This window comes from Suricata suricatta, chromosome 12 (assembly GCF_006229205.1).
Source record: "Suricata suricatta isolate VVHF042 chromosome 12, meerkat_22Aug2017_6uvM2_HiC, whole genome shotgun sequence".
NCBI classification, from domain to species: Eukaryota; Metazoa; Chordata; class Mammalia; order Carnivora; family Herpestidae; genus Suricata; species Suricata suricatta.
In genome coordinates, this window is record NC_043711.1 from 104522444 (window position 1) to 104548139 (window position 25696).

Consider the following 25696-nt stretch of genomic DNA (forward strand, 5'->3'; position numbering starts at 1 on the left):
GATGGGGTCTGAGGAGGGGTCACGTTAGGGAAGTCAGACCACCCCAGGCTGTGGAAGACCACAGAAATTCGTGCGCTGCTTCTGGCTCCCCAGTGATGCTGGGTCGGCCACAGGTCTGCCCTCATGTGACCCCAGAGAAAGAGACAGGGCTGGTGGCCCCGCTGTGATGGAATTCCTCTGTGCTGTGTTCGCCGCCGGCCACAGTCCCTCCGACAGCGGCTGGGTCTCGGGCCACAGCCCACACAGGGACATCTCTGTGCCAGCCGTCAGAGGGACCTCACGTTCTGACGGACTGGGACGCACCTGCACAGCTTTGGGGCCTTCAAGCTGCTACTCGATTGAGTTATGTGCTTGGTTTTGGCTTCCTGAGGCTTCACGCTCTGTAATACTTAGGTTGAGAAGCTGATCTCATTCTCCTGAAAATGTGGGGCAATGAAAACACTGTGTCCTGTGTCTGTTAAAAGCAAAATCAAGCAGACAACTAAGCAGCATCTCAGAAGAGTCCGGAGCATTCCGGGCCCTCCAGGCTGGAGAAGGGAGGGTCCCGGGGCCTCGCCTCACCGCACGCTACTCCCCTTTCCCGCAGCACATCACAAGGACAAAGCAGGGTATTTACTGAGCTTCACCTTTGTCGGCCTTGAGGTACGGTGGTGGCTACACAGGTGTGGTCCTGTCCTGTCCTAGCACACGGGTGGTGGAGACAGACAAGGGGAGAAGCAAATTGTCAGAAGATGGAAGGAACCACGGAGAAACTCAAACACAGGGATGAGGCTGGTGGGGATGGGCACGGTGGAGAGGGAGCAGGTGCATTTTAAGGTGGGGCGTGTTGGTGAAGGCCTCACCAAGAAGCTGCTTGAGCTCCTGCAAGACTAGGGGCCAGCTGTGGCAAGCCCAGGCAGGGAAAAGAGCAAGTGCAAAGGTCCTGGGGTAGGAATAAGGTCAGTATACCCAGGGAAGGGAAAGTCTTCGCAGCGAGTATGGTAAACAAGGAGGGGTGGCAGGCAGAGCGGGAGCGGAGCCCCTCAGGGTCTCTGGACCCGGCACATCAGCTCTCGCCCCACATGTTGAGAAGCCTGTAAAAACCCATCTGCTGTGGGTGCGAGGCGCCTTTGGGTGGGGGGTGGAAGGTTAGGACAAGAGCTGCAGCAGAGCCTCTGGAGGAGGGAGCCGGCGGCGTGGGCGGGGCCGGAGAGGTGCCTGGCGAGGAGCTGGTGCCAGAGCCCAGGCGGGCTGCACAGGACTTGTTTAGGGAGCAGGGGCTGGAGAGAGGGCACTGCGTGCTCGTTCCCGGGTTTTCACCCCTCTCTCGGCAGGGGAAGGGGCGGGGTGTTACGTGCGGATTCCCAGGCCCCGCCGTCCTCCATGTCCTGGAAGAAGTGTGAGCCGCTCGCGCCGCCGCTCGCCCAAGCGTGTTGGGTGGGAACCTGGGCCTCAGGCCCCGCCTGTGCCTACGGGACCAGCATTTAGACCCAGACCAGGGGCTCGGCAGGCACTCCGGCTCCAGCACCCGTGCTGCCCTGCGGCCCCCCAGGCCCAAGGGGCCTCAAAGCTCTGAGTGGACAGCTGAGCCCCCAGGATGCCCTGGGGGTGATGTGTTCCCTTGTCACATCCTGACTCAGTCCACGCTCAGGCCCCGGAGCTCGGAGGCCCTGGTGGCTGCCTGGTTTCCTCCTGTTCCTCGGGAGCGACACAGCAGTGCCCTGGGTGTGTCCTGGTGTCCCAGTGGCCATTGACCTGATGCGGCTTGGCATCTGGACCCCTCCATCCCTAGGTGGCCCTGGCCAGCTGCAAACAGTGACGGTGCCCAAGACTCAGCTCTGCTGAGCCTGGTCCCCAGCTGCTCCACCGGATCCAATCACAGGCCTCCCCAGGCGTCCAGCAAAGCCTTGCTGCACACGCGCTTGAGTGCACTCGTGGGCACAAACACACATAAACACACACACACACACACACACACACACACACACACATACACACCTGGATTTCCACTTTGCACCAGGGATGCCGTTTATGACGTGACCCTCAGCCCATGAAGTAAAGAGCAATACCAGTTTATTCCCCTGGGCAGGGACTGAGGCTCAGAGAGGTTGAGTGACATGTCCAAGGTCGCACAGCCAGGAAACAAGGGAGCAGGAGCCTACCCACCCCACCCCTGTGCACGTGATTTGACAGCTCTGGCCTGTGGACAAGGCCCTGCTGGTGGCCCAGCTGACTGTCACCGGATGCTTTGCCTGCAGCTCAGGGTTGCTTCTGGTGTGTGCTCTCCACTGGGCTCCCCATCCTGCAGCCCCTTGAGCCCGCAGGAATGGACCAGGTGCCCCTGCCCTCTCCCTGGGCCCCGCCTGGGGGAAGGGAGAGTTGTGGGAGACATCGGGGAGCCTCAGTCCTGGGGGGTCCCACCGAGCTGGCTGACCGTGGGGGCGCCGCTTTAGCTATGCGCTGGGTCTGGGAGCCACATGGGCCCCCGCACCCACTGCCGAGCGGAGTCTCCAAGCTCCAGGACCAGGAGAGGACGGGAAAACGCAGGGCCGCTGAGCAGACGCCGTCTGCAGAGGCTGTGCTAAAGTGGAAAACGGTCCGCTCCGCCGAGAAATGGAGTTTCCCACTGCTTTCCCGACTTCCGGCTTGCCGCAGGCGCGCCATATGGGGCCTGGTTTAGCAGCTCCACGCCGTGTCCCCAACGGGAGGGCCACCCTCCCTCCCTGCGGCGGGGAGAACGGGCCCCAGCCGGGAGCCCGCGGGGGCCGCCATGTGGCCTGTGCGGGGCTCACGCCCTGGGGAACCGCCGGCCATGGGAGTCGCTCCTCCACGCGCTGGAAGGACACCGATAACGATGACCGTGCGGATCGGAAGAGTTCAGGGCGCCCCGGGCTCTTCTGGGGAACGTGGCAGCGCCCAGGGCAGGGGGGTGCGGAAAGAGGCCTGACCCTCGCGGCAGAAAGTACACATCTGGCTGCTGCTCCACGGCCCGGGTCTCAAGTCCAGCAAGTTCTGGCTCCTGGGGAGCTGTGACCTCATGAAAACAAACACCAGGGAGGGGACAAGAATGACTCGGTGCCGGCCGCGCAGAGCCCCGGGCTCTGACCTGGAAGGTCAGGCGGGAGCCCCCTCGCTCCCAGCCGGACGGTATGCGCCCACTTGCGGCTGTGCGGAAGGAATGTGGGTGACACTGGGGCTCCGCCGTCGTCCCCTGGAGGTGTCAGCCCACCTGGGAGGCCGGAGGGGCCGGAGCCCTAGGGACTCACAGTGCGTGTGTCCGCTCCCCGCTCTCCCCAGCAGCTGGTCCCCATCCACAGCTCTCGGCAGCCTCGCAAAGCGCCCTCCATCCCGTGGCACACCCCAGGACACACGGTCCCTAAGTGTCCCCTGTGATCTGAGCTCTCACAGCGCTGCCCCGGCTGTCCGGATCTGGTGTCCTCGCTGGGGGGGTGGGCGGGAGGGGGGGGGCTGTGTCGTCGGCCAGAATCCAAGTCCCCGGACGTCAAGGAGGCTCCTCTTGCCTCCACTTCCCACGCCTTCGCCCCCGCCCCGCACACGCCTCCTGCGTCCATCCGAGAAGTAGCCACCTGGGGGAGAGCCGACCCGTCGCCCGGTGGGGTTGTGGGAGCCAGGAAGGGCTCCGGGGCCCCCCCGGCGGCCCCGCACAGGCTCCAGCCTCCGTCCCGATGCCCGTGGACCAGCGAGGAGCCGGTGGGCGCCCGGCATGCTCGCGGCCATCCTCCGGCGGTTAACGGTGCCACCGCCAACGCGTCTGCCCAAACCAGTGTCCCTGGGCTGGTTATTTCAGGGTCTAAAAATCCCTAATTCCGGGAGGCAGGCAGTATTTTAATTTAAGTTTGGTTCCCAAATGAGATCTTTTCATCCCACTGTTCAAGCAACTGTGCTTGAGAACACAAAACATGACTCAATGACATGGTGAGGGGGCTGCGGCCGGAAATGGGGGCTGCGGTCTCCCTCGGGAGAGGGCCTGTCCCTGGGCACGGACCCGCCCACGTCGGGGGCCTCCTCCGCGACACCGAGGCTTCCCTGCCATGGGCCCCGCATGGGGGGCGCATCGGCCCCCTGCTTTGCCCCCGAGGAAGGTCCAGCTCAGGTTTCCCAGCCTCTGTCCAATCCTCCGATTATTACACTGTGAAAACCAAACTTCGTTCTAAGAAAAGCCTCTGGTTCCAGGGGCCCCGCCGCTAGCGAGGGCTCAGCGCTGGAAGCCCCGAGGGAGGCCGCGTCCACGGGGAAGGACCGGGCTCTGATCTGCCCGCGTCTCCGGCACACAGATTTGAGCTTCGTAAAGGGTGATGGTGGGACAGATACTAAAGGGGACAGGGGGTTCAGGAGGTGAAGCCACAGCTTGCAAACCGCCCCAAGGGCAAAGCTGGGGTCAGGAGGGGACCTGATGTGCTGCTGAGTGCCCGCTAGATGCCAGGCCCTGCAAACACGCTCTCGCACATTGTCCCGTCTGGTCCGGCCGCCGCCCTGTGCAGGCGAGGAGACAGGACCCGGCAGCAGGGACTCGAGGGGCGGGCACTGCCCCTGCAGGCTCACTGCTCACACCCTGCCCCGCCTTCCCTCTGCGTCCCGGCCTCCATCCTGGCCTCACACCTGCCTCCAGAGTCCAGGGAAGGTGCGGATAACCGAGGGCTAGTTGCACCGGAGGGTGGCTCTGCCCTTCTCTCCCGGAGACCCTCAGTGCCCCTTCCTTCCAGAAGCCTCCAGACCCCGCCTCTCCTGACCTGCCCATCCTGCTTCAGCACCCCTCAATCTCCTCCTGGACCCACCTGCCCTCCCCTGGGGACAAGCTCAGCGAGGGGTGTGTCGAGTCCGAGCCACAGGGGGCCCAGAGCAGGACCCAGCAGGCTCGGGAGAGTCCTGCATGGGGCGCACCCTGTGGGAGCTGCCGCCCCCCAAGAAAGGATGAAGGCGACCAACAGTGGGGACTCAGGTGGAAGAGTCGGGACTCCCGCTGCCGGGCAGGCGCCGGCTCTCAGAGGGGGTCTACCGCACCCCAGGCCTGTAGAGAAGGTCCCGTCCTCGGAACTCCTGCAGAGGTTCCAGAGATGCTCACAGCCGCCGGGCTGCACTGTAAGACGTGCGGCCCTGACTGGCCAGCCCGGGGTCACAGGACCACCCTGAGCTCGGTCCCTCCCTGCAGAGAGGAATGGTGGAGGGGCAGCTCCCCACGGGTCCTGGGCTCCTCGGTGCTGCCGTATAGTCAGAAACAGGTATGCGGTCTTCACGCGGGGTCCAGACACAGGGCTCGGAAGACCTTTGTGCTCCTGGGCGATGGGGGTGCGCAGCCTGGGGAGCAGGGCCCCCGGTGCCCGTGGAGCCTGCGTGATCCCTGTATTAAGGCGTAGAGGCCGGGCAAGCTCCGCACCCGCCCTAGTCAGGGGTCGGGCCCTGATGGCTGAGTGCCAACAAGCAGGTGCGCAGCGGCCGGATCCGAGACGCACCAGGACCCACCCCGGGCGGGATGAGGAGACACCCGGGGGACCAGCAGGCGCCCACGTGGAACCGCTCTCCTGTGGGAGAAGAGAGTCTGGACATCGTGGACAATCTGTCTCTAGGAAGTGGCCAGAGGGGCTGTGGCTCCGTCCGGTTCAGTCAGAAAATCGGCCGGCCGGTGCTCTGCCTGCGGTTCCCCTGAAGGGACGGGTGGGTGCAGGGTCCGGGACGCTGGGACCAGCGTGATGCGGGCCCCTCTGTTCTCCCAAAGACCCGAGCAGGGGTGCCTCCCTGTCCCCTTCCGGAGATGAGGACAGAGGGGCCCGCCGCTGAGCCACGCCCGGTGCCGGCCTGGCTCCGGCGCCCGCAGGTTTAGAAAAGCAGGAGGAGGACGCAGCCCTGAGGTCGGGGCGCCGCAGGCCCAGAGGGCGCTCGGCTGTGGCGCGGGGCTGCAGGGGGTGAGAGTCCAGGGAAAGTTCCAGACTCCCGCCCCAGACAGACACACACGTGCACTCACCCACGCCCAGCACCACCAGGGCCACGGGCGCCCCCGTGTGGGCTCCGACGCCGTGGCAGCCGTGGGACATAAGCCAGACTTGGGGGTTGCTGGGGAAAACGCCCCTCACGTTTTGCACCAGAGAGCGGTTTCTGGGGCGAGAGGTGTGGAAACGCAGGAGGGAGCCTTGGCCCCGCGGCTGCCGGGAGGGGCCTCGTCGGGTCGCGCGTGGGCCGTCCCCGGTGTGCGCCCCGCGCCCTGGGAGTCCACGTGCCCCACGAGGCCCGGCCGGGCAGGCAGAGCGGCAGCCACGCTGGCCGAGGACCCGCCGAGACCATCCTGGTCCCGGTGAACCCGACGCCCAGCGCAGAGAGGACTCCGGCTTCTCTAAACCACAGCCCCACCTTCAGGAGAGGGAGATCTTTTTTTAACTACCCAGAGGCCCTCTAATAACGGGTTGCTAAGAAACTGCCACAGTAGATGATTTTGAGAACATCTTGCTCGTCCCAGGATGAGCTCCCGGGGCCATGGAAACAGCCTGCCGCCCGCCCGGGGCGAACCGCGCTGGGCGGGGGTGGGGGGTCTCGGGAGGGGCTCAGGGGGTGCTGGTGGCCGGGTGGCTTGCGGGGCGAGCCCTGGGGCTGTGACAGCGACGCTGGACGAGAGAGGGGCTGTGGCTGGGGGCCCAGCCGTGGTCCCGGGTGGACTTGGTCTGGGCTGTGGACACTCGGAGCATCTGACGACAGGTGTCGGCGTGAGAGGCGATTGGAGCTAAATTCATTGGATCCAGAACTCCCCCTCCCCAGTCTGCTCCCTGTCCCCTCGGGGAGCCGGGGGTCCCCTGTCCGCTGTCTCGGGGGGAGGGGGCGGCGGCTGCGGGCAGGTCCCGTGCTGGGATCATCTGTGCGAAGTGGCCACATTGTATCATTCGGAAACATAAACAGAGGCCAGAGTTCAAGCAGAGAAGTTACTGAGGGCTCTCCGGGCTCCAGCGGTGCACTGGAGCAGACCACCTGGGGAGAAGCCTGGCGTCCGGAGGGGGCCACATACCCCCAGGATCGGGAACTGCAGGAAGGGAGGTGACAGGGAGCCTTGCCTGCACGTCTTCGGCGGCTCGGCAAAGCCAGAAAGCTCCCCGCCGGCAACGTCATCGTCATGTTAGGTAACACCCACCCAGCGGTGGGCTCGTGGGCACGGCCAGGGTGCAGGCCCCGTGCACTCCAGACCCTGGCTGGGCAGGCTGGGCCGGGCACCGACCGCCCCGGGCAAGCCTGTCCCCGAGGGAGCGAGCCTGGCCTGGCCCTGCCTCCAGCGTGGACGTGGCCAGAAAGCCAGCCCGGCCCCGGCCCAGCAGGGTGAGCGCGCACGGATCACACCCGGCCGAGCGCCAGGTCTGCAGATTGGTCGGGAGCTCGCGTCCAGGCAAGGAGACAGCTGCCAACACCGGGGACCCGGGGGACGCGGCTGTGAGGTCCTCACCCCACAACGCCCCGGGTCTGAGTACACGGTCTCCGCCGGTCCCCAGGAACCTGGGCTTCCAGACTCTGGACTTTGATTTGGAACCTAACGGACACATCATCTGTGTTTTGGGACTTGTTTCAAATGTAGCAATGCCAGCCGCAAAAAACCAGAGCTGAGGCTCCGTGCAGACACATTTTTCCCTATCGTCAGGGAAAAAGCCTCCATTTAGACCTCATTTTGAGGCTATGGACACATTAAGGGCCACCGCTGGATCTTAACGATCTGTAGGGCTTCTCTCCCGTCCCGGCTGTGCCCTCCTGGATCTCACTGCGTCTCGGAACATGAAGGCAAGTGTATGCAGAGTTCATCCCTAATGTGACTTGAAACAGAAGAGCGATCCAGCCCCTCCCAGCTGCCTCCCCAGCCGTCACCTGTTCCTCCTGATGCCTTAGGCCTCCCGTCCGTGTGAGCCGCTGCTGCCGCCTCCTGTCCGCACGCTGACGGGGTCAGGCCGCCCGGGCCTTCGTCCCCGCTGCCTCCGCTTGGACACCACACGTGCCCCCGTTCCCCTGACGGTGTCCGTGAAGTCAAGCACATTTCATGGAACCTTTGTTTAATAAAAAGAAAGAAAAAGAAAAAAAGCCCAGTGACTAAACGTACAGAGAACGGAACTCTCCAGAATGGCAGCAGAATCGATATTATTGTTTAAAGTAAATCTGTATCCGTCCACCCCCGAAAACGGTCTCAGGTCTCAGCGAGGAGGCACCTGTCACAGACTGGAAAATGCCCGCGATGGCCATGATGCGGTGAGTGGTCCTGGGGGCTGGAGACCTTCGCTTGGACCTGCTCCGTGCTGGACGCCTTCCCCCGGGGGGTGGGCCCCTCTGGTCACTGTGCAGCAGTTTCTAGGGGCCACGTGCCCCCCGAACCAGCTCCTTGTTTCTGGGGAGGCCGCTGGCTGAGCAAGCTGGGACACCTCGGGGGAACCCGAGAACAAGTGACACCCTGTTGACCCATTGCGGTGCCAGCACGCCGGTGACAAAGTGTGATCACGCCCGAGCGTCCGGGGCACTGGCCTAATTAGTGTCTGCACATGGGGGAGGCCGCGTGCGGGGCGTCTCCGATCCCGTCGGAGGAAACCAAAGCCGGCGCTTGTGCTCTGTGACCTGGGGGACGACTGGGGGGTCGGGGGAGAAGCGGGGACACCCCCGCCTCGTCACGGCCTAAGATGAGGCAGGCGTCCGGAGGCTGAGGGCAGCCAGGTAGTGGTGGTGGGAACCCCGGTCAGGGCCGGAGCGCCGCAGGGGCCTCCGTGGGGCGAGGGGACGCTGTTCCGGGTCTGCCGGGGCTGCTGGAGGTCGGGTCAGGGGGGACGTGACCTGAGTCTCCTTTGGAAAGGTCGCTCTGTCCACTACCGCAGTTGCCCTGGAGGACAGACACCCGTGACCCTGGGGTTCATTGCTCGTGCACAGGGACGCAGGAGGGAGGGCTAGGCGGTCACGCTGATCCCCGCTGGCCCCGAGAAAGGGGCAGAGCAGGGAAATGGGGAGGGGGCTCGAGTGTCCGTGAATCTCCCCGCCGCCTGCGGCCGGGACCGGGCTGTGTCGTGCCTGCCGTCGCTGCGGGTCCCCGCACGCAGCCCAGGCAGCCCCTCCAGCGAGGCCCACCCGGCCCAGCATGGGGGAGGAGCAGGGCTCGCTAGTAATCAGCTTTGCAGGATGAGAAAGCTCTGGGCTGTTCTGCACAAAATGTAACTGCGCCCACCGCTGAACTGTACTCGTAAAAATGAAGATGGTAAATTTAACGCTATGTGTTTTTTAGCACAGTAAAAAAAGAATTGCTAGGCAAAGCTAGCTAGCCCCAAAATAAAATCCAAAACCCTTTATTTAAAAAAAAAAGTGTGTCTTTCAAATAGGGAATACTGAGCCAGACGTGAGGCTTTCTCTGTAACTTGCAAGTTTATCTAGAAGGTATTTCACCATAACTCCAATCTACAGTGACTTGGTGACATATGATCTTTCTTTTACTCTAAACCTATTTTTTAAATGAAAGAGATGAAATGGCAACACTGCAATCCTGAATCCTGCTAATTGAGGCTGTGATCAAAGAGACATTTAGTAAATAATTCTTGTTTCCCCCCAAAAAAGGCCTCATTGCTCATTTTTTGAGCCCTCCGTCCACTCCATGTGGGACTTATCAGAAATCCCAAAGAGTGAGCCACACCCACCCTGAGATGAGAGTCTGGGGGCGCCCAGCCTGGTTCTCTTGCCCCCCTCTCCTTCCCTCTACCAAGCGCCCCACCAGCCCCCTGACAAGCCAAGACCAACCTCAAAATCCATAAGCGTCGCTGAAAGAATCAGCTCTCTGCAGCCAGGGCAGAACCAAGGTGGGGGGGGGGCACCGTCCCTGAGAAGGTCCTGACCCCCAGGTGCCTGGGTCACCCTCGGGGTCTCGGAGCTTCTCCGCAGAGCCGCTACCCTCCCCGGGCTTCCCCGGGCTGGAGCAGGGACTAGGGGGCGGCCCTTGCAGTTTCTGGGCGATCCGCACACTGTCCTGCTCTGCGGATCCAGCCGCATCTGTAGCGGGCTTGAGAAGGGAGCCCATCTGGGAGTCCGCGCCTCACCCCTGCAGGAGTGGGGTGTGCCGACAGCTGCTTCAGCAGCAGCCTCGGTGCCGCCCACCAGGCGCGCTGTTCTGGAAAGAACACAGCAGAAGTCACATTTCTAACAAACACAAACATCCCCAGACTCTTGGGGAGGAGAAAGCGCTCTCTGCTGTGGACGCGATCCAGGGGAGTGAGAAACTGCGGGGGCTCAAGGAGCGAGTTTTCCCCGAGACACCGAATCCGACACCGGCACTCGGGCCGCCTCCAGCCCCGGCTGTGGGCTAAGCGCCGGGCTCGGCTCGCAGGACGCACTCCGGAGCGGAGCCGGGACCCTTACCCCCTGCAGGAAGGATGGAACTTGTGACGTCGCGACTCAAGGGAGCACCGGTGAGTCGCTCGTGGGCCTTTGCGAGGGGCAAGGGAACCTGCCGTCGGCGTCGGCGTGTCCTGGAACAGAAGGACCAGCTGGGGGACGACGCTGTGAAGCCCGAGAGGTCCGGGGTCTCTGGCGGCCGCGCTCGCCGCCTTGCTGGGGCCCACGGTCACGTCCGCTCCCCTGCAGCCACATGGCCTGAGGGCTCTGGACCCGAGGCACCCACCCCACCTTTGTATTGTCGGGGGATCTCCGACCAGGATTTCGGTGCCTGCGACTGGGGCGGGGAACGGGGGGCGGCACAGGACAGGGAAGGAGCCAAGGGCACACCAGGTCTCAGCTCGTCCCCAGAGCTGGGGGCTGAGCTGTGGCCCGGCCTTCGGGCCCCCAACAGTTGCTGGCGGGGGGGCCCTGGTTTCTGGTGTCCTGGGGCTCCCGCTGGCCATGGGCAGCTCTGGAAGGAGGGGGGTCACTGCCCAGGGGAGCCGCTCTGGGCGGGACACCAGCTGCCCCTTCCCCGTCCTCTACCCCAGGAGAGAACTTGCCCGACCCCACGCGGCCTAGATTTTAGAGTCAAACCGTCCCAAACACAGCCTGGAAGTCTGACGACAGCATTGCCCCCTCTCGGTGCCCAGTTCGGTCACCAACCAGCAGATTCTAGGTGAATTCACGTACAAAACAGCTCAGGGAGGGGCCAGGCGCTTAGGGCTTGGAGGTGAGCACCTTCCTGGACTCGCGGTTGTGCCGAAGGCACGCAGCCTCCGCCCCGACTGGCGTGCTCCCCAATGTCTCGGGCACTGATTCATCTGCAAGCAGTCGCTCTGCTCCCTGGGCGGCGGCAGTGGACAGGGGCCCCTCGGAGCGGGTCGGCTGCAGTCACAGCAATAGGTCAGGAGAAATTCCAGCTGCCAGGTAACAAGCAGAACCCGGTGAGTGACCCGGAGTCAGGACGCGGATCCGCAGCGCCAGGGCCGGGCCCGGGGGCAGGAAGTCGCCGCGGAGTCGGAGAGCCGCGTGCCACCGCCCGCCTTCCCGGAGAGCGAGGCAGTAAATTATTCCTGCCGCAGATTTCAAACAGAATCTCTAACGTCCTTGGCAAACCCCGTTACTTTTGAACATTAACAGAGTAAACACATTGCGAGGGGATGTTTAAAATGGGGCTCCAGGTCCCCGGCTCCCTCCAGCACTTCAGAGCCCCCGCCTCACGCCCGCTGATCCGCTAATGAGCCGGGATCCTTCCCCGGCCACCCGGCAGGTGCCCTCAGGGTCCACATTCCTCACTCAGCCAGGGGGTTTTGCTGGTGATGACAGCGCCCTTAGCCAGGCGCCCCGGGGGCACAAGCTGGGCCTCACCTGCGCCTCTGACCTTGTCCCCCCAGCCTGGGAGGTTGGGCAGAGTGAGCATCTCTACACAGACCCTGTGATCCTCTGGTCTCACAGATGAGGAAATGGAGGCTCAGAGAGGCTAAGCCGCTTGCCCGAGGTCACACAGCCAGAAGGCAGCAGCCTCAAACCCAGGCCTGTCTGCTTCCAAAGGCCTAGCGTGAGCACAGCGTCGAGAGCCAGCACCCTCACCAGGCAGGGCCGGCAGCCCAGGCTCCGGCGGGACTCCCAGCCTGGCGAGAGGGCGTGCCTGGCACGCTGCCAGCCCTCCGGTGTTTGGTTCCCTCCACCCGGATGGTGGTGTGACGCCCTCCGCCCCAGGGAGCCCCCCCGGCAGCCTGGGGACCCCGCAGCCCGGCTGACTGCCCTCTCCTGTACGGCAGATGACGGGGGCCTCCGACCCGCCGTCACAGCCCTGCCGCACCTGCATGCAGATGTGTCTGGGAGTCGCCTGCCGCCCCCAGGACCCAAGCCAGCCTGGGGGCAGGGGGCGCTGAGTGCATGTTTGGTCTGTCCACGCTCCTGACATGCAGAGCACGGCTCAGGATCCTACAGGAGCCCGCGTGGGAATTGGGCTCCGGAGGGGCTAGAGTCTGCACACAGCGCTGGAGGATGGGAGCAGCCGCGCCCCGCAGGGCTCCGGACCCCACTCCCTGGCGCCGGGGCCAGGGCCCCACGGCCGAGAAGAGCCCACCCCTGGGAGCTGAGCTGTGGGTTCAGACCGGGCCCCCAGCTGTGTGACTGCCCCACATGCCCGGCCCTCCGGACTCCACTTCCTCACCGGAGTCAGGGCTGACGCAGCCCCCCTCGTGTGACGACTGACACCCAGGAGAGCATCCCAGGAGCCATCTCCTCATCTCCGTGCTCTTAGTGTCCATTTTATAGACGAGCAAAGTGAGGCACAGAGACTGTAAGTAACTTGCCCGAGGTCACACAGCTGGGAGGTAGGAGCAGGGTTGGACCAGAACCGTCCCTGCAGCCCAGCCCAGGGGGCGAGGCTGGCTGGTCCCCCCTGGAAGCCGCGTCCTCATGGCCGCGGAGCTGGTGCATGCCTCGCCTCTCACCCCGGAGGCTCCCGGATTAACATGCAGAAAATCACTTGTGCAAGAGACCGAAGGTGGAGCGCCGGTCCTGAGCGGTTTCCAGGCACAATCAGCCTGCTCTGGCGTGACAGGAGAGCGAGCCCCAAGAGAAGACGACCCAGCAAATGCGCATCCAGGACGCTGGGGTGCTTGTACTTGGCACCTCCATGGGTTCCTGGCCCTTCCCGCAGAGGTTGCCTCCACGTCAGGGTGCCGAGTGTTTGAGAATCAGCCTCCGCGTCCCCAGCGCCAGGCCCCTGCTGGTGAGCGAGCATTGAGCAGGGGGCACGTTCCCGCTCCTGGAGCCCCGGGGTGGCTGGGACAGTAACACTGTCATTTCCCTGCATCAGGCCGCCCACCGGCCCCATGAAGGTCAGGGCTCTGTTCCGCCCCCAGGCAGGAGTCCCCCGCCTCCCCCCGGCGCAGCGGGCCACAGACTGTCTGCTGCTTGGTGCGCAGGGCCTTCTCGCGCCCGACCAGGCCCACTTGTGGACATGGAGGGGAAGCTTCTGCAACTGAATGTCTTCCGGTCCGTAAACTGAGGGCTGCCTGCCTGGTTTTACAGTAACCCAGGACCTCAGAAAGTACTGGAGAGGATGCTGGGAAATTCTGCACGCCGCGTGTGCTTGAGTCCCCGGGGTGGCTAAAGCACACAGCGTGGGGAGGAGGACCCGGCCAGGAGGGGCCGTGCCCTGCGACCCACGAAGTCCTAGCCCAAGGGCCATGATGCCAGGCCTGCACGTCCACCCGGGAAAGGCCACGGGGCTGTGACACTTGGGACCACCGTCCCGCGCCCTGTGCTCTGTGACCCCACAGTGTTTGTCCCAGCCCAGTCATGGCTTGGGAGTTCCAGCAACTTCCATACTCACGGGCTGGGAGGGTGACCCTTCGCTGTTTTCCAGACAGTATGAGCTCCCTGCCCGGCCTTGACCTTGACCACGTTTGTCCAGGAAGGCTCCCAGACACGGCAGGAGGCACGGCCTCGCACTTGGACCTCTGGAGAGCTAACCTGTCTGCCAGTACGCTCCTTGGCCCCCAGGAGCCCTGAAGATCCCCGCAGACCCCCCAAAGCGGAAACCTACTTGACTGTAATCCCCCTTTCCCGTCAAGGAAGGGACACTGGGGAACCTCATAAAGGCGTAGGGATTATGTTCTCAGGCCCCCAGCGGCCACGCCGGGGAGTCCTAGCTAGAATGGAAATGAACCCAAGGAATACCGGTTTTCTGATGTGGAATCTTAGAAACCGTTAATCCTAGATTATCAAATGCAAAATGCACCCCAGCCAGGAATGGAAAGCTCAGGGCCGCTGAGGTTTGGGGCCGGGAGCTGGGTTATCTGTCCTCGGCTGTCCTCGGTGCTTCAGATTTATTTATTTATTAACCTTCCACTTCTCTCCATTTACCAAAGAAGGCTTAAGGAAGCGATTTCACTTGGCCTTAGCACAGAGGAACTTACACTCCCCTAAACTCACGCCCTTGCATCTGGGGAGCAAACTGGGGGTGTTGGAAGGCGGCTCCCTTATGCGGAGCCCCCAGGGTGCTCACGTGCTGGCTTCGCTCTGGAGCAAACGTCCCACGAGAGGGCCCTCGGGTTCCTGGGCCGTGAGCTGGAAGCCTCTCCCCGCAGCGGCCTCCGGCGAGAGGGAACAAGGGGAGGGAGGGCTTTGGGGGGCGGCCACCTTCCCCAGCCCAGAACCCCACTTCACGCCGCTGCCTGCTTCCACACGAACTGCTTTCTCAGCTGCTCCCTGATTCTTCTAAATGCAAAGGGTACGATTCTGGTGGCAGAGTTCAGCCGAGATTCTTAGGGGAAAAGCATGGAAAATTCTATTTTCCACTTCTTTAAACACTAAATTTATTTTCTCTTATCTTACGAGATGTTAGCGTTTGTAATCATCGAGGCCGCGGGTTTGCCAGCCGGAGACGCACACTGATTACAGGGAGCAGCCGCCTGTCTGAAAGTCCGATGAGTGCAGGGACCCGGGGAGCGGTTGGTGAAAGCCCGCCGGCCGTCCCCAGGCGGGTGGGGATGAGGACGGGGGCCTACGGGGCCTGGAAGACCCGCAGGCAGGACTGTGGTCACGCCAGCTTGCCCACAGGACAGAGGTCCTCCTAACAGACGGCACGTGGTCACTGGTGGTGCAACAGGTGCGGGTCGTCCCCCGGGGGACACAGCGGTGGCTTCTATGGGCAGACGCGCCGGCTCTGCCCCCCGCTCGGCGGCCATGTGGGCTTGCTCCCAGCCCGTTTCTGCCGCGTGCACCTGCTGCCAGATTGACTTCAACGTCCTAGCAGCAGCCTGTCCCAGAAAGGAGCCAGAGAATGGCCACACTGCGGCTCGGGCCTGAAGAAAAGCCCGGCCCGCATCGGCGGCGCATCCGCCTTCCCTTAAAACGCGTTGTGTTCTTGGTCTGCTGGGTCCCGTCGGCGATTCTTCACCGGCCACCTTCCAGGCTTCTGTGGAATCTGCCGACACCTGGACCCCCGGCGGCCTCCTCCCTTACCAGGCCCTGGGAGACCCTTAGAAAAGGAGAGGCGTATCTGTGCCCCTGGGAGCCAGTGGCCCAGTGGGGATGAGGAGAGAACCGGGTGGGAGCCTGCGTTGTTGGGGAGGGGAGAGCTCAGTGTGGACACATCAAGCAGGGTGGGCTTCTTGAAGGAGGAGAGCTTTGGAAGCAGTATGGAAACAAAAACCGAAGGAACGGACAGTCCTGGCTCCGGGCCTGTCCTCAGCCACGCCCTCCGCTCCTCGGAGAAGCCTCTACCATCAGGAGGGTCGTTCCCCTGTCTTCCAGGGAGGGAGGAAGCGGCCCAGAGAGGTCACAAAACGGGTGGCGGGGGACCAGGCAGCCTGAACGGTGACTCTGAGCCCCGAATTTCCCATTCATGTGAGTTCTCGAGGGAGGAAGGCTGGGACCCGAGGCCAGGTAGGTGGCCCCCTCGCATCAGCAGATGTTACTCAACCAAAGGCTCTGTGCCAGGGATTCTAGGGGAGAGGTGGGTGATGCAGACACCAGGTCTGTAATGAGCCCCCTCGGGATGGCCTGTCCTCTGGGGACAATGCTCTAAGGGACAGGACCCTGTCAGCCCACCTCTCCCAGAATAAGCCTAAGTCCTGGGCAGATACACGAGCTGGCCCCCAGGCCCCGCCTCCACACCCCCAGGCCCCGCCTCCACGCCCCCAGGCCTCTGCATGCCCCTCCAGCTGCATCAGGGGCCCCTCCCTCTGACTGCGGTGCCCTCTTCACTGAACCTTTTGCTGGTGCTGCCTGCCAGTGGGGCTGAGCCAGATCCGGAAGCCTCCCCAGCCCCTGCCTGCATCAGCGGGCTCCTCTGGCCATGTCCCCATCCCCTACCGGCTTGTCGCCAGCACTCAGTACCCAGCTGGTCAGTTCCTCTTTGTCTCCTGTGCCGGGTGGTGACGGAGTTCATCAGGCCCCACCCGTGGCCGCAGGCAGAGCTGCTAGCTGGACAGTCCATTCTCCACCCAGAGCGAGGGCTTGACCTGCAAGTCACGCTGGCAAGGGGTGCCCCCACCTCCCGGTCGGCCACAGGGAGCCAGCGATTGCTCCTGAGCTGCAGAAGAGCTCACCTGAGCTCCCAGCCAGGACGCATGACCTTCAGCAACCCGCAGACTTTGGCCCGCAGCCTTAAACTATTGAGGTTTAACCATTGTATACTTTTATATAATTTACAGACACCTTCCAACCGCACGTGGGTGGTGAAGGGTGCTTGCCTGACTCCAGGCTCGGGCCAGAGCCAAGTAGCCTGCCCTTCCCGGGGGCCGGAGCCCCCGCCCTTCCCCAGGGCCCCCCATCTCGCAGCATTAGTCTGTAAGGACCACCCCTAAGGGCCCCAGATCTGAATTACCAGCTCTGAGGAGTTGTGCGCAGGTCTGTGTGGATCTGGGGGTGTCTCTTGGGGACCTGGAATCCGCAGGCGCCCAGCCCTGCTGCTGGCTCTCTGGGCAGCATCTCTGCACATCTGCGTCTCCCAAAAACCCGAACGGAATTAATGTGTCTCCCTAATTAATGACACGCATTTGCAGTGGGTGCAGTAAACTTCTGCTGGCTCACTCGTGTCCCTGGCCTGGGGGGCTGCTTACAGAGCGACACAGAGCTGTCGGGGGCCCTGGGTCTTCCCGAGATAGGCATCACGGCAGGAACCCCGTGGCTCAGCCCCACCCCCAAGGTCCAGGGACTTTGGATCCAACGCCTCATCCTCCGTCTCCGGGGAGACCTGCCTTGGGAGCTTCGTGGCCGGGCGGGAAGGGACTAGGATAAGCAGACATGAAGAAGCGTCAGCGGCAACCGCTGGGCCACAGGAGCGGGGTTTGTCTTGAAACTGTCCCCTTGCAGGAGTGCGGGACCCAGAGTCAGAGTAGGAGCACGGCGACATTTGCCTCCGTAGATGGGTTTCAGATTCATTTACAACACAGCATTCGTTTCTCCCGAGGAAAATTCCAGATGCATTTGTATTCTGCAGGCCCCTTAACTCTGATTTATCACGTCTGCTCCCGACACATCATCACGACGATCATCCGTGTTTACGAAGGCGGCTGAGCTGGGGCCCCACGCCCACTTTACGATGGCCACCCTCGCGCTGGTGTGCCCCCTGCACACAGGCCTGCGTGCTTTGCCGCCACCCAGGACCTGTGTGCATCACTTCTGACATCCTTGTGGGGTTTGCTCCCCTGAGCTGCTGAGTGGGGTCATTTATAGGACGGCTCTGTGCCCCCCGCCGGGCTGGGACCGCTGCGCACACGCGTCACTGCCAGCCCTCCCCCGCTCCGTGCGCTGTGAGGGGGGAAATCGCTTCTAAAGGCGCCGTGTTAGTCGTAGGGATGAAATGCATATTCATTGGGTGGGGGCGGGGGCTCGGCTGTTCGGCGGTTCTTGGGCAGCAGGCCAGGTTCTCGGGGACCCGGCGAGCCAGGGTAGAGGGCGGGGGAAGCTGGCAGAGGGTCTGTGTGACAGATTTCACTCTGTGACCTTGAGTGAGGTTGCTTTAAAGGCCTTGGGTCAGACTCCTGGAATCAGGGGTCACCTCTCTCCTTTCTTCTTACCGAACCCACCATGTTTCTCCGAGGACCACTGTCCCTCCCGCCGCTGTTCCCTTGGTCACCCCAGGGAATAGTAATGCCAACTGTTGTTGGCATTTACTTCCCAGCCTTGGCGCCTTGATCCAAAGCCCAGGGTCCCCAGGCCAGGCTGACAACGTGAAGGAAGGTGGCTTTAGCCACGGTGGAGCCCGGGCTGGTCGGGGCTGCCACCCCGCCTCAAAGTGCCCACATTCAGAATCTGGCCAGGCTGGCGTGGCCCCGGGCTCCTCAGTGGCCGCGTGCCTGCCATCACCTATGCGCGTTAATCCTCATTCCCCCCTCACGTGGATGGGGCCACCGCACAGAGCGTGCTGTCCTCACAGCAGCAGCGTGGAGGGCAGGGGACAACGGCCGCGGCACCCACTGGGGTCAGAAGAGACAGCCGAGGTCACGACATAAAGGTGGTCGGACGCTGCCCGGCGTAGGCCAGGCTGAGCTCGGGGGTCCCGGCCGCAGCTCAGGGGACAGAGGGGGCTTGGACCCCACTTAATGACGGGCTGGAGACAGACTTCCTGACTTCTGACTTCTGTGCCTTAGATTTGCCGGAACCGGATTCAAATGCCCTGAACACAACTGCACTTGAATCTCTGAGCATCTGCCTGAAGCCACGGGCCCCTGACCTATGAGCAGACACAGGAGGGTCGCGGGCAGCCTCTGGGTGTCACACGGTGCCCCTCCTTGCGGGGAGGCACCCTCGGACAAGGCTATCAGCAAAGGGGGTGTTTTCCTAAAAATAGACAGCATTTCTTAGGTTTTTTAAATATAGGAAAACAAAATAGGAAAAGGAAAGGAAAGAGAAGAGAGAAGAAAGGCCAGGCCAGGCCCTCACTCACGTCACCCTCATCCACCCTGTGTATCAGGCAGGGTGCAAGGACACACTTAGAAGGTCCTCCAGTTTTCTAGAAAGTCGTACAAAACGGAACGTGGACACCTCCCTCCATCCACTTGCTGGTAACCTTTCCTGGTTTCCTGCACAAAGAAGTAGCTGACGGCAGGCGCGCACCTGTGCACCGAGAGGGAGGGGTGAGAGGGGGGTCTGTGAGCCCCGCCCTCCGCAGCCGCACCAGCCACACTTGGTGGGGGGAGGGCAGGAGAAGGCGTGGCAGGATTCCGTGGGGTCGGCCAGAGGCCGTAGGTGTGAGACGGCTGTTTGCAGCCACCGGGGGAGTTAGAGGGCTCCCTGCAGCGCCCCAGGTCCCAGCGTCCGGACTTGCAGCCCCAAGGCACCTGCCTGGAGTCCCACACCCAAGACAGAGGCAGACGCGTCCCTTCCCCCCTGCCCCGCTCACTCATTTCACTTCTTCCCTTCCGAGGGACCTGTGGGGTCTCCATACACAGGGACACTTGTCCACCACAGAAGCAGACCCTGTGTCTGGCCGGCAAGCCCCTGCGTTCCCTTTGGGAGCCCCCTGCCTCGTGGCAAGAACACCCCATGGTCTGCATCCCTGAGGCCGCTTTTCCTACTAGGAGCAGAGCACCCAGCCTACGGCAGCCTGAGCACTGGGTCTTTATTCCAAGTTCTGAGAAGCGAAGAGAGTCGGTGACAGGTCATAGGCTCAGCAACACTCAAGGACCCGGACCCTGTACCCCCTGACTCCACCACCATTAGGGATTGGCTTTGGATCCTCATGGTCACAAGAGGCCTGCCGATGCTCCTGCCATCGTGCCCACGCCAGGAAGTGACCGTAGTAACGATCTTTTCGTGCCTATCGTCAAGAAAGCAAAAGTACGCCAGGCTCCCTTCACTGCTGCAGACTCTCCCTTGTGCCTCATCCTTAGAGGCTGGTCCCAGGCCTCCCCGAGTCCCAGGGTGGCGTAATTCTGGCCTCTCTGGGAAGAGAGAGGGAGGAGAAGGGAGCTGACCCTGCCCGTGGCATCCATTCATGCCACAAAGGAAGCTCCCAGGGGGCCCCTTCCTTGCCCCTTGGGCTCCTGTAGTTACTAGACGGGTTTCCTTCTCTAGGGAGGAAGGAGGGGCTTTGCAATGATATTTTTAGATATCACCTCATTAATAATTTACGTATTTGCAGTGACTGTGCCTTTGGAGTCTAAGGTCGGCGCTCTAATGTGTTGGTGAATTATGTGTTCATTACCCGAGTGCGGCATAAAAAGCATCTTGATGCCTAGAGAAACCACTCACACTCACTCATGTAATAAAACCTTCGTCGTCCGTTACACACAATGACCGTCTCGTCTCCTGTGACGTGTGGGGCCCCTGAGGGCAGCAGCAGCGTGGAGAGACCGTCACCTTTACAGAGCAGAGTTGCTGCCATGTTCAGATTTTCAGCGTTTTTCTTAGGGGGCTAAGATGGGTGCTGATAAGGGGGGGCGTGTCGCTGACGCACCTGCAGTTGCCGAGTCTGGGAGACAGAGGGGACCCAGCCAGCCGTCGCCAAGGTATTCAGTGGTGCCACCTCCTTGCGCGGCCCGGGGAAGGAGCTGGTCAGTGGAAACATCTCTGAGGAAGCACTGGAGGGTGTGTCACCCCCCCCAGGCCCCCCGGCCCCCACAGAGGACGTCACCGGGGGGTCCTCCAGGCACGGGGCTTGTGGAAACGGCCGCCGCCCCCGCCCCCCCCATCCTCCCGCACTGAGGACGCCGTCTGCTCCCGGCCCGACCCCGGACACAGCAGGAGGCTACGGCCCCCTGTGACCTTTGACCATAAAACCGTCAGAGCCGCGGGCGGCAGACCACCGTAACCCACGCGGCGGCCGGCCGCTGCGCGATGTGCGGTCCGCCGTGGTGGGAAGAGACCGCGGTGCATTATTCCGGCTTCTCCAGAGAAACGGCGGGAGGGGTGCAAGGACCGCGGGCTAGGGACTCGGGACAGGCGGCGGCACACACACGGGACTCCGCCTGGCCGGGGGCAGGCCGCCCTCCGTCCCAGCAGGAATCAGCTGGCTTGGGGAGGCTCCCCACTTCAGGGAGGACCGTCTGCTGGGCCCAGAGTCCACGGGTTTAAGTGGCAGAGTCGCACCCAGAAACACCCTCATAGCAACACCCAGAAGAACGTTGGACCAAAACTCTGGGCACCCCGTGGCCCAGGCAAGTTGGCACATACAATTAACCGTCACAGGTAGGGATCAGAGTCCTGGGCTCCTGGGACCTGGGTCACTCGTCCCTGCCCCGCGAGCTGGGCAGCACCCGCGCAAAACACACGCAGGTCTGGGTGGAGGCTGAGCTCTGCAGTGTGCTCGGGAAACTGAACACGGCCGGAGGCTGCCTTAGCAACGGCCTGAGGTCTAGAACGGAGGAGGTGAGTGCCCCTCCTCCACTGGCCTATGCTGCTCGGTTCTAACAAGTCGAGGAAGCTGAGGGTGTCTGTCCTGAAGGGCTCGGAGAGGATGGAGTCAGAAGAGGCCACCGGAGCGAGTGGAAGGGGGACGGGGTCACAGGGTGTCGCCCCCCACATCTGACGGGCTCTCAGCACAAAGGAAGTGGAGACCCAGGCCCTGACAGCCGGGCCGTCTGCAGAATCGAAGGGCTGTCCCTGGGGACCGGGTGGGGCGCATGGGCCACGCAGGGCAGGGACGGCGCCCAGGGGGGTGCGTGCAGCGCAGGGGGCCAGAGGTACCTGCTGAGGCCGCCACAGCCCGCTGTCCTGACGTCCTGCACGGACACTCTGCCTCCCCGTCTGAGGCGCGGACCCGTCACAGCCGAGAGCACCGGCGCGGTGGGGGGTGGGGGTCCCACGGCTTCTCCAGACGTGAGAGGGAGCAGGGCTGGGACGGGGGTGGTTCTGTGTTCGCGGGAAACCGGCCCTGCCTGTCGAGCTCCCGCAGGGCTGGCCCCCCGCACAGAATAAGACCCCAGGCCCAGGGTGGGTGCAGTGGGGCACCCGGGGTGGCCGCGGGCTTCCTGTCGCGAGGTCATGTGTGTGTGAGAGCTGGGCGTGGTGGGGACCACGGTGCTCAGGACAGCAGGCGCCCCCGTGGAGAAGGCACAGTCTCGGGCCCCCTGAATGTCACCAGGGGCCCAGCGTGGCCGGATGTCCCAGCTTTTCCATCCGCAGGAGGAAACAGCAGCGCCCCCGAGAGCCGGCCGGGAGCCAGCATCATCTTGCTCGGCCCTCCCATTCCAAGACCACGGCTGCATCTCCCTCGAGCCGCGTCCTGAGCTCCCCCGTGGCACCCCCGCGGTGGCGGGTGCTGGCCTAGGAGGCCAGACGGAGAGCCGTGGGGCCCGCGTGGGCCGCTGGCACAGAGTCCAGGCACAGAGGCGGCAGCGCCCTGAGCCCCCCACGCACCACAGCCCTGCCCCCCGTGCGGCGGGAGACACGGCACACACTCGGGACACACGGGGCACCGCCGGCCCCCCAGACGCGCCCTGAGTCCGAAGCCAGCGTCTGCCCAGCTCCCGTCAGCAGGTGCCAAGAGTCGCCACAGGTTTTGGTCCCCCGGCCTCCCGAGAAGGCCTGCTGCTCACCCCCTACCCCCCGAGGCTGAGTGGCGTCTTCCTCCATGACACAGGTGGTTTATGGCCGGGCCGTCTGAGTTAAAGCCAGTGAAGGTCACTCCCGATTACACTGTCACTTGGACACCAGGAGACATAAAGCAGGTCTTAAACTTTCTGCTTCAGAAACACGCCCTTGCCACTGAGATGCATCAATTTCTTTTTGCCCCAAATTTGCATTTTGTGTCATCGTAAAAACGGGCTTTCGAGGCAGGAGAGGTGTTTTAGAGGTTGTTTGGTCCAAACTGTCATTTTACAGGCAGGGAAATGAAGGGCCAGCAAGGTGAGCAGACGTGCCCGGGTCCCCCGGCAGGTGTCAGCAGGCGAGCTGTGGCCTTGGACCCCACCCACACGGCCTCCTGACGGACCCAAGGACACGCTCGGGCTCGCTGCGACGTGGGTGAGACCCTAGTGAAGGGAGACAGAGCTGCCGGGCGTCCAGTCCAGTGGGCTGAACTCACTCCCCGAGCCCCTGGGGCCCCTCCTCTGGCCCACCTGGCACTCCCCTCGCTGCAAACACGCTGGCCCCAACGTACCCAGTAAAGAAAACTCTAATTGACCCGAGGAGGGTTACCTCCACCCCTTGTGATATCAGACACGCCGTCTAGAATCGGTGAGAAGTGCGAAGCCTGGAGCTCTAAGAACCTTCCGCGGCTCTGGGCTGCCCCCGCATGCTCTCGGGGGTGCGTCAGTTTCTGGGTTTTGTTAGTTTTTTCAGTGTGAGTCAATGACATACTTATTGTGTCTCTTTCTGTCCCTCCTTTTGGGCAAGTGAGCCCCTTGTACAGTGATGATGGCGGTGGCACTGATGATGAGGGTGACAGTGATGGTAACGGTGGCAGCGATGACTCTGATGGCGACATTAACGAAGGCAGTGATGGCGGTGATGCTGGCAACGGTGGTGATGGTGGTGGTGATAGAGGTGATGGTGGAGGTGACAAGATTGATGCAGACGGTGCTGGTGATGATGGTGGTGGCGATGGTGACAGTGATGACAGTGAACGCAGTGACGTGATGACGATGGTCGTGATGGTGACACTAGTGGTGAACTTGATACTGACGGTGACAGTGTAGGTCATAGAGGAGGAGGGTGTTGCAGTGGCCCTGGCCTGAGCGCTCTCTACGAGTCTCTAAGTTATAAGCATCTTTGTTTCGATCCTCCTGACAATTTTTACGCAGTAGGGACCACCATCCCTTTTAGATGAGGGGACTGAGAGCTACATAGGTCGAGGTTACCTGCTGGTGTCCTAACACGTGGCAGGGTGAGGGTTCGAGGCCAGAGCTCTCTGCTCCCCAAGCCCATCTCATCATTGTTGGTGTGGATCCTCACCATGCATTTCTGTGCTTTGCACTCACTTGAATTGCTAAACCCCTGATGCCCACTGAAATCTTTGGCAGCAAAGAATAAAAGAATGTAACACACTTGTGTTGCCAGTTCATGTAAGGTCTTTAAAAATAAGGCATGATTTTCTCTGCTAAACCAATTTTGCACCAAAGCATGGCTCAATCAACAAACACTTCGCAGTCCAGCCATGCAGCGGGCCCGCTTTCTTTGGTGCACGAAGTGTGTCTTATCGAGGAGACTGAGAAAGACGGTGTCTCGGCCTGGGAGAAGTCGCTGGGGGGGCACCCGCTCTCGGGACCACTCCTGTGCTTGCACCACGGTCAACACATCAGCTTCTTTCCTGTTTCCATTATGACCTCCCCCCGGATGTCTGAGCAGCATCTCCCCCAGGGGGAGGGTCTCACTGTCCCCATGGCTCTGAGACGGCAGCTCTGTCCCCACCAGCTTTCCCTCGGGCCTCGGGGTGCTCTCGCCAAGCCTGGCTCTCGTCAGGCACCTCCACTACTGCCTGGCCAAGTGCCGGCCGCCGGCGGGTAGCTGGATTCACGGATAACTGGTGTGGCTTGAAATGAGTAGTGACCCTTGAACCTCACAGAGATGGATAAAAATACAGAAAAGATGGTCTCCCCCCACAGTGTGCATTAAGTGAACTGAAGGTAGAGAGGCAGATGGGGACTGTCCCTAGACCACAGCCACCCCCCCCAGGAGGCAAAGGTCCCATCATTTTCTTCCCTACGCCGAGCCATCTGCTCTGCCGGGAGAGCGTGCTCACGTGTTCGTATTTCTAATCTGACCTCATTCATTTATCGGGAATTAACCAGCATGAAAACTTGGGAGAAAAGAGGTCTTGATAAGAAACAGTAAGCCAGTGCCAAACAAGAGACCAGGTCGGGTTTAATCCAATTGTGGGGAGATTTAGGAGGAAAAGGACCCTTTCGTTTGAAGACCTTTCATCTACAGTCTTGTTCCCTCTTGCTCTGGAAGGGAGCCATTGCATTGTGTGATGTCACCGGGACCACGTGCATCATGGAGACAGGCCTGATCCTCCTGAGGGCACAGACGGAGTTCCATTTTCTGAGTGTTGGCAGTTGAACCTCGCGGCTTCTTCAAGCAGGAGGCTTAAAGGTCGGGTCTCTCCAAACCCCACCCTCTCCTTGAACCCCATGGCCATTTTCTTAGTAGGCACAGTTACAATGTTTGAGGTTATGGCATAACCGCTGATTTTTATCACTTGACCTGCAAATCCTAGAGTTGGTGAATCCTTTTTCCTTTCCTGCCTCATTTATTCCTTTACCCCGTGACTTACCCCCAGGTTCTCTGGATAATGACACTAACATTAAAAGTTAGAGAACCCGCCCCTGATGCTCGCCTCAACACCAGGCTCACTCATGAGAATTTTATTGAGCACTTACTGTGGACAAGACACTACATGCTTCCCACACACGACCTCAGTTAAAATTTACTCAGACTTTGGAGGTAGGTACTCTATGGATCTCTATTTTACCAATGGGGAAACTGAGGCTGAGAAGTTAAGTAACTTGCCCAAGATCAGAAGGGAGAAAATAGTAGGCCCAGGAATTACCCCCAAGTGGTCTGGACCCAGAATTGACTCTTACCCAACTTGCTCTGTGACAACTCCAGTACCTTGTCTGCTGCCCACTTGGTTCTCACATACTTTTACCATCATCACCATCACCACCATCATCACCACCATCACCAACATCAGCATCACCAACACCACCATCATCACCACCATCATCACCACCATCACCAACATCAGCGTCACCACCACCACCATCATCACCACCATCATCACCACCATCACCATCAGCGTCACCAACACCACCATCACCATCACCACCATCATCACCACCATCACCAACATCAGCGTCACCACCACCACCATCATCACCACCATCATCACCACCATCACCATCAGCGTCACCAACACCATCAT

General features: G+C 61.8%; 1 protein-coding gene across 2 annotated transcripts in view; it reads left to right on the plus strand.

Annotated features, from left to right (window-relative positions):
* CDH4 (cadherin 4) overlaps positions 1-25696 on the plus strand; it is a 430578-nt gene that overhangs the window by 348783 nt on the left and 56099 nt on the right. The window contains exon 1 of one of the 2 annotated variants that reach the window (XM_029917314.1): positions 10326-10391. The exons of the other annotated variant lie outside the window; for it this stretch is intronic. Within the exon in view, the coding sequence (XP_029773174.1) occupies positions 10356-10391 (36 nt within the window). The 5' untranslated portion in view covers positions 10326-10355. Of the gene's footprint in view, positions 1-10325; positions 10392-25696 lie in introns of those variants that run through there. 2 annotated transcript variants of the gene reach the window in all.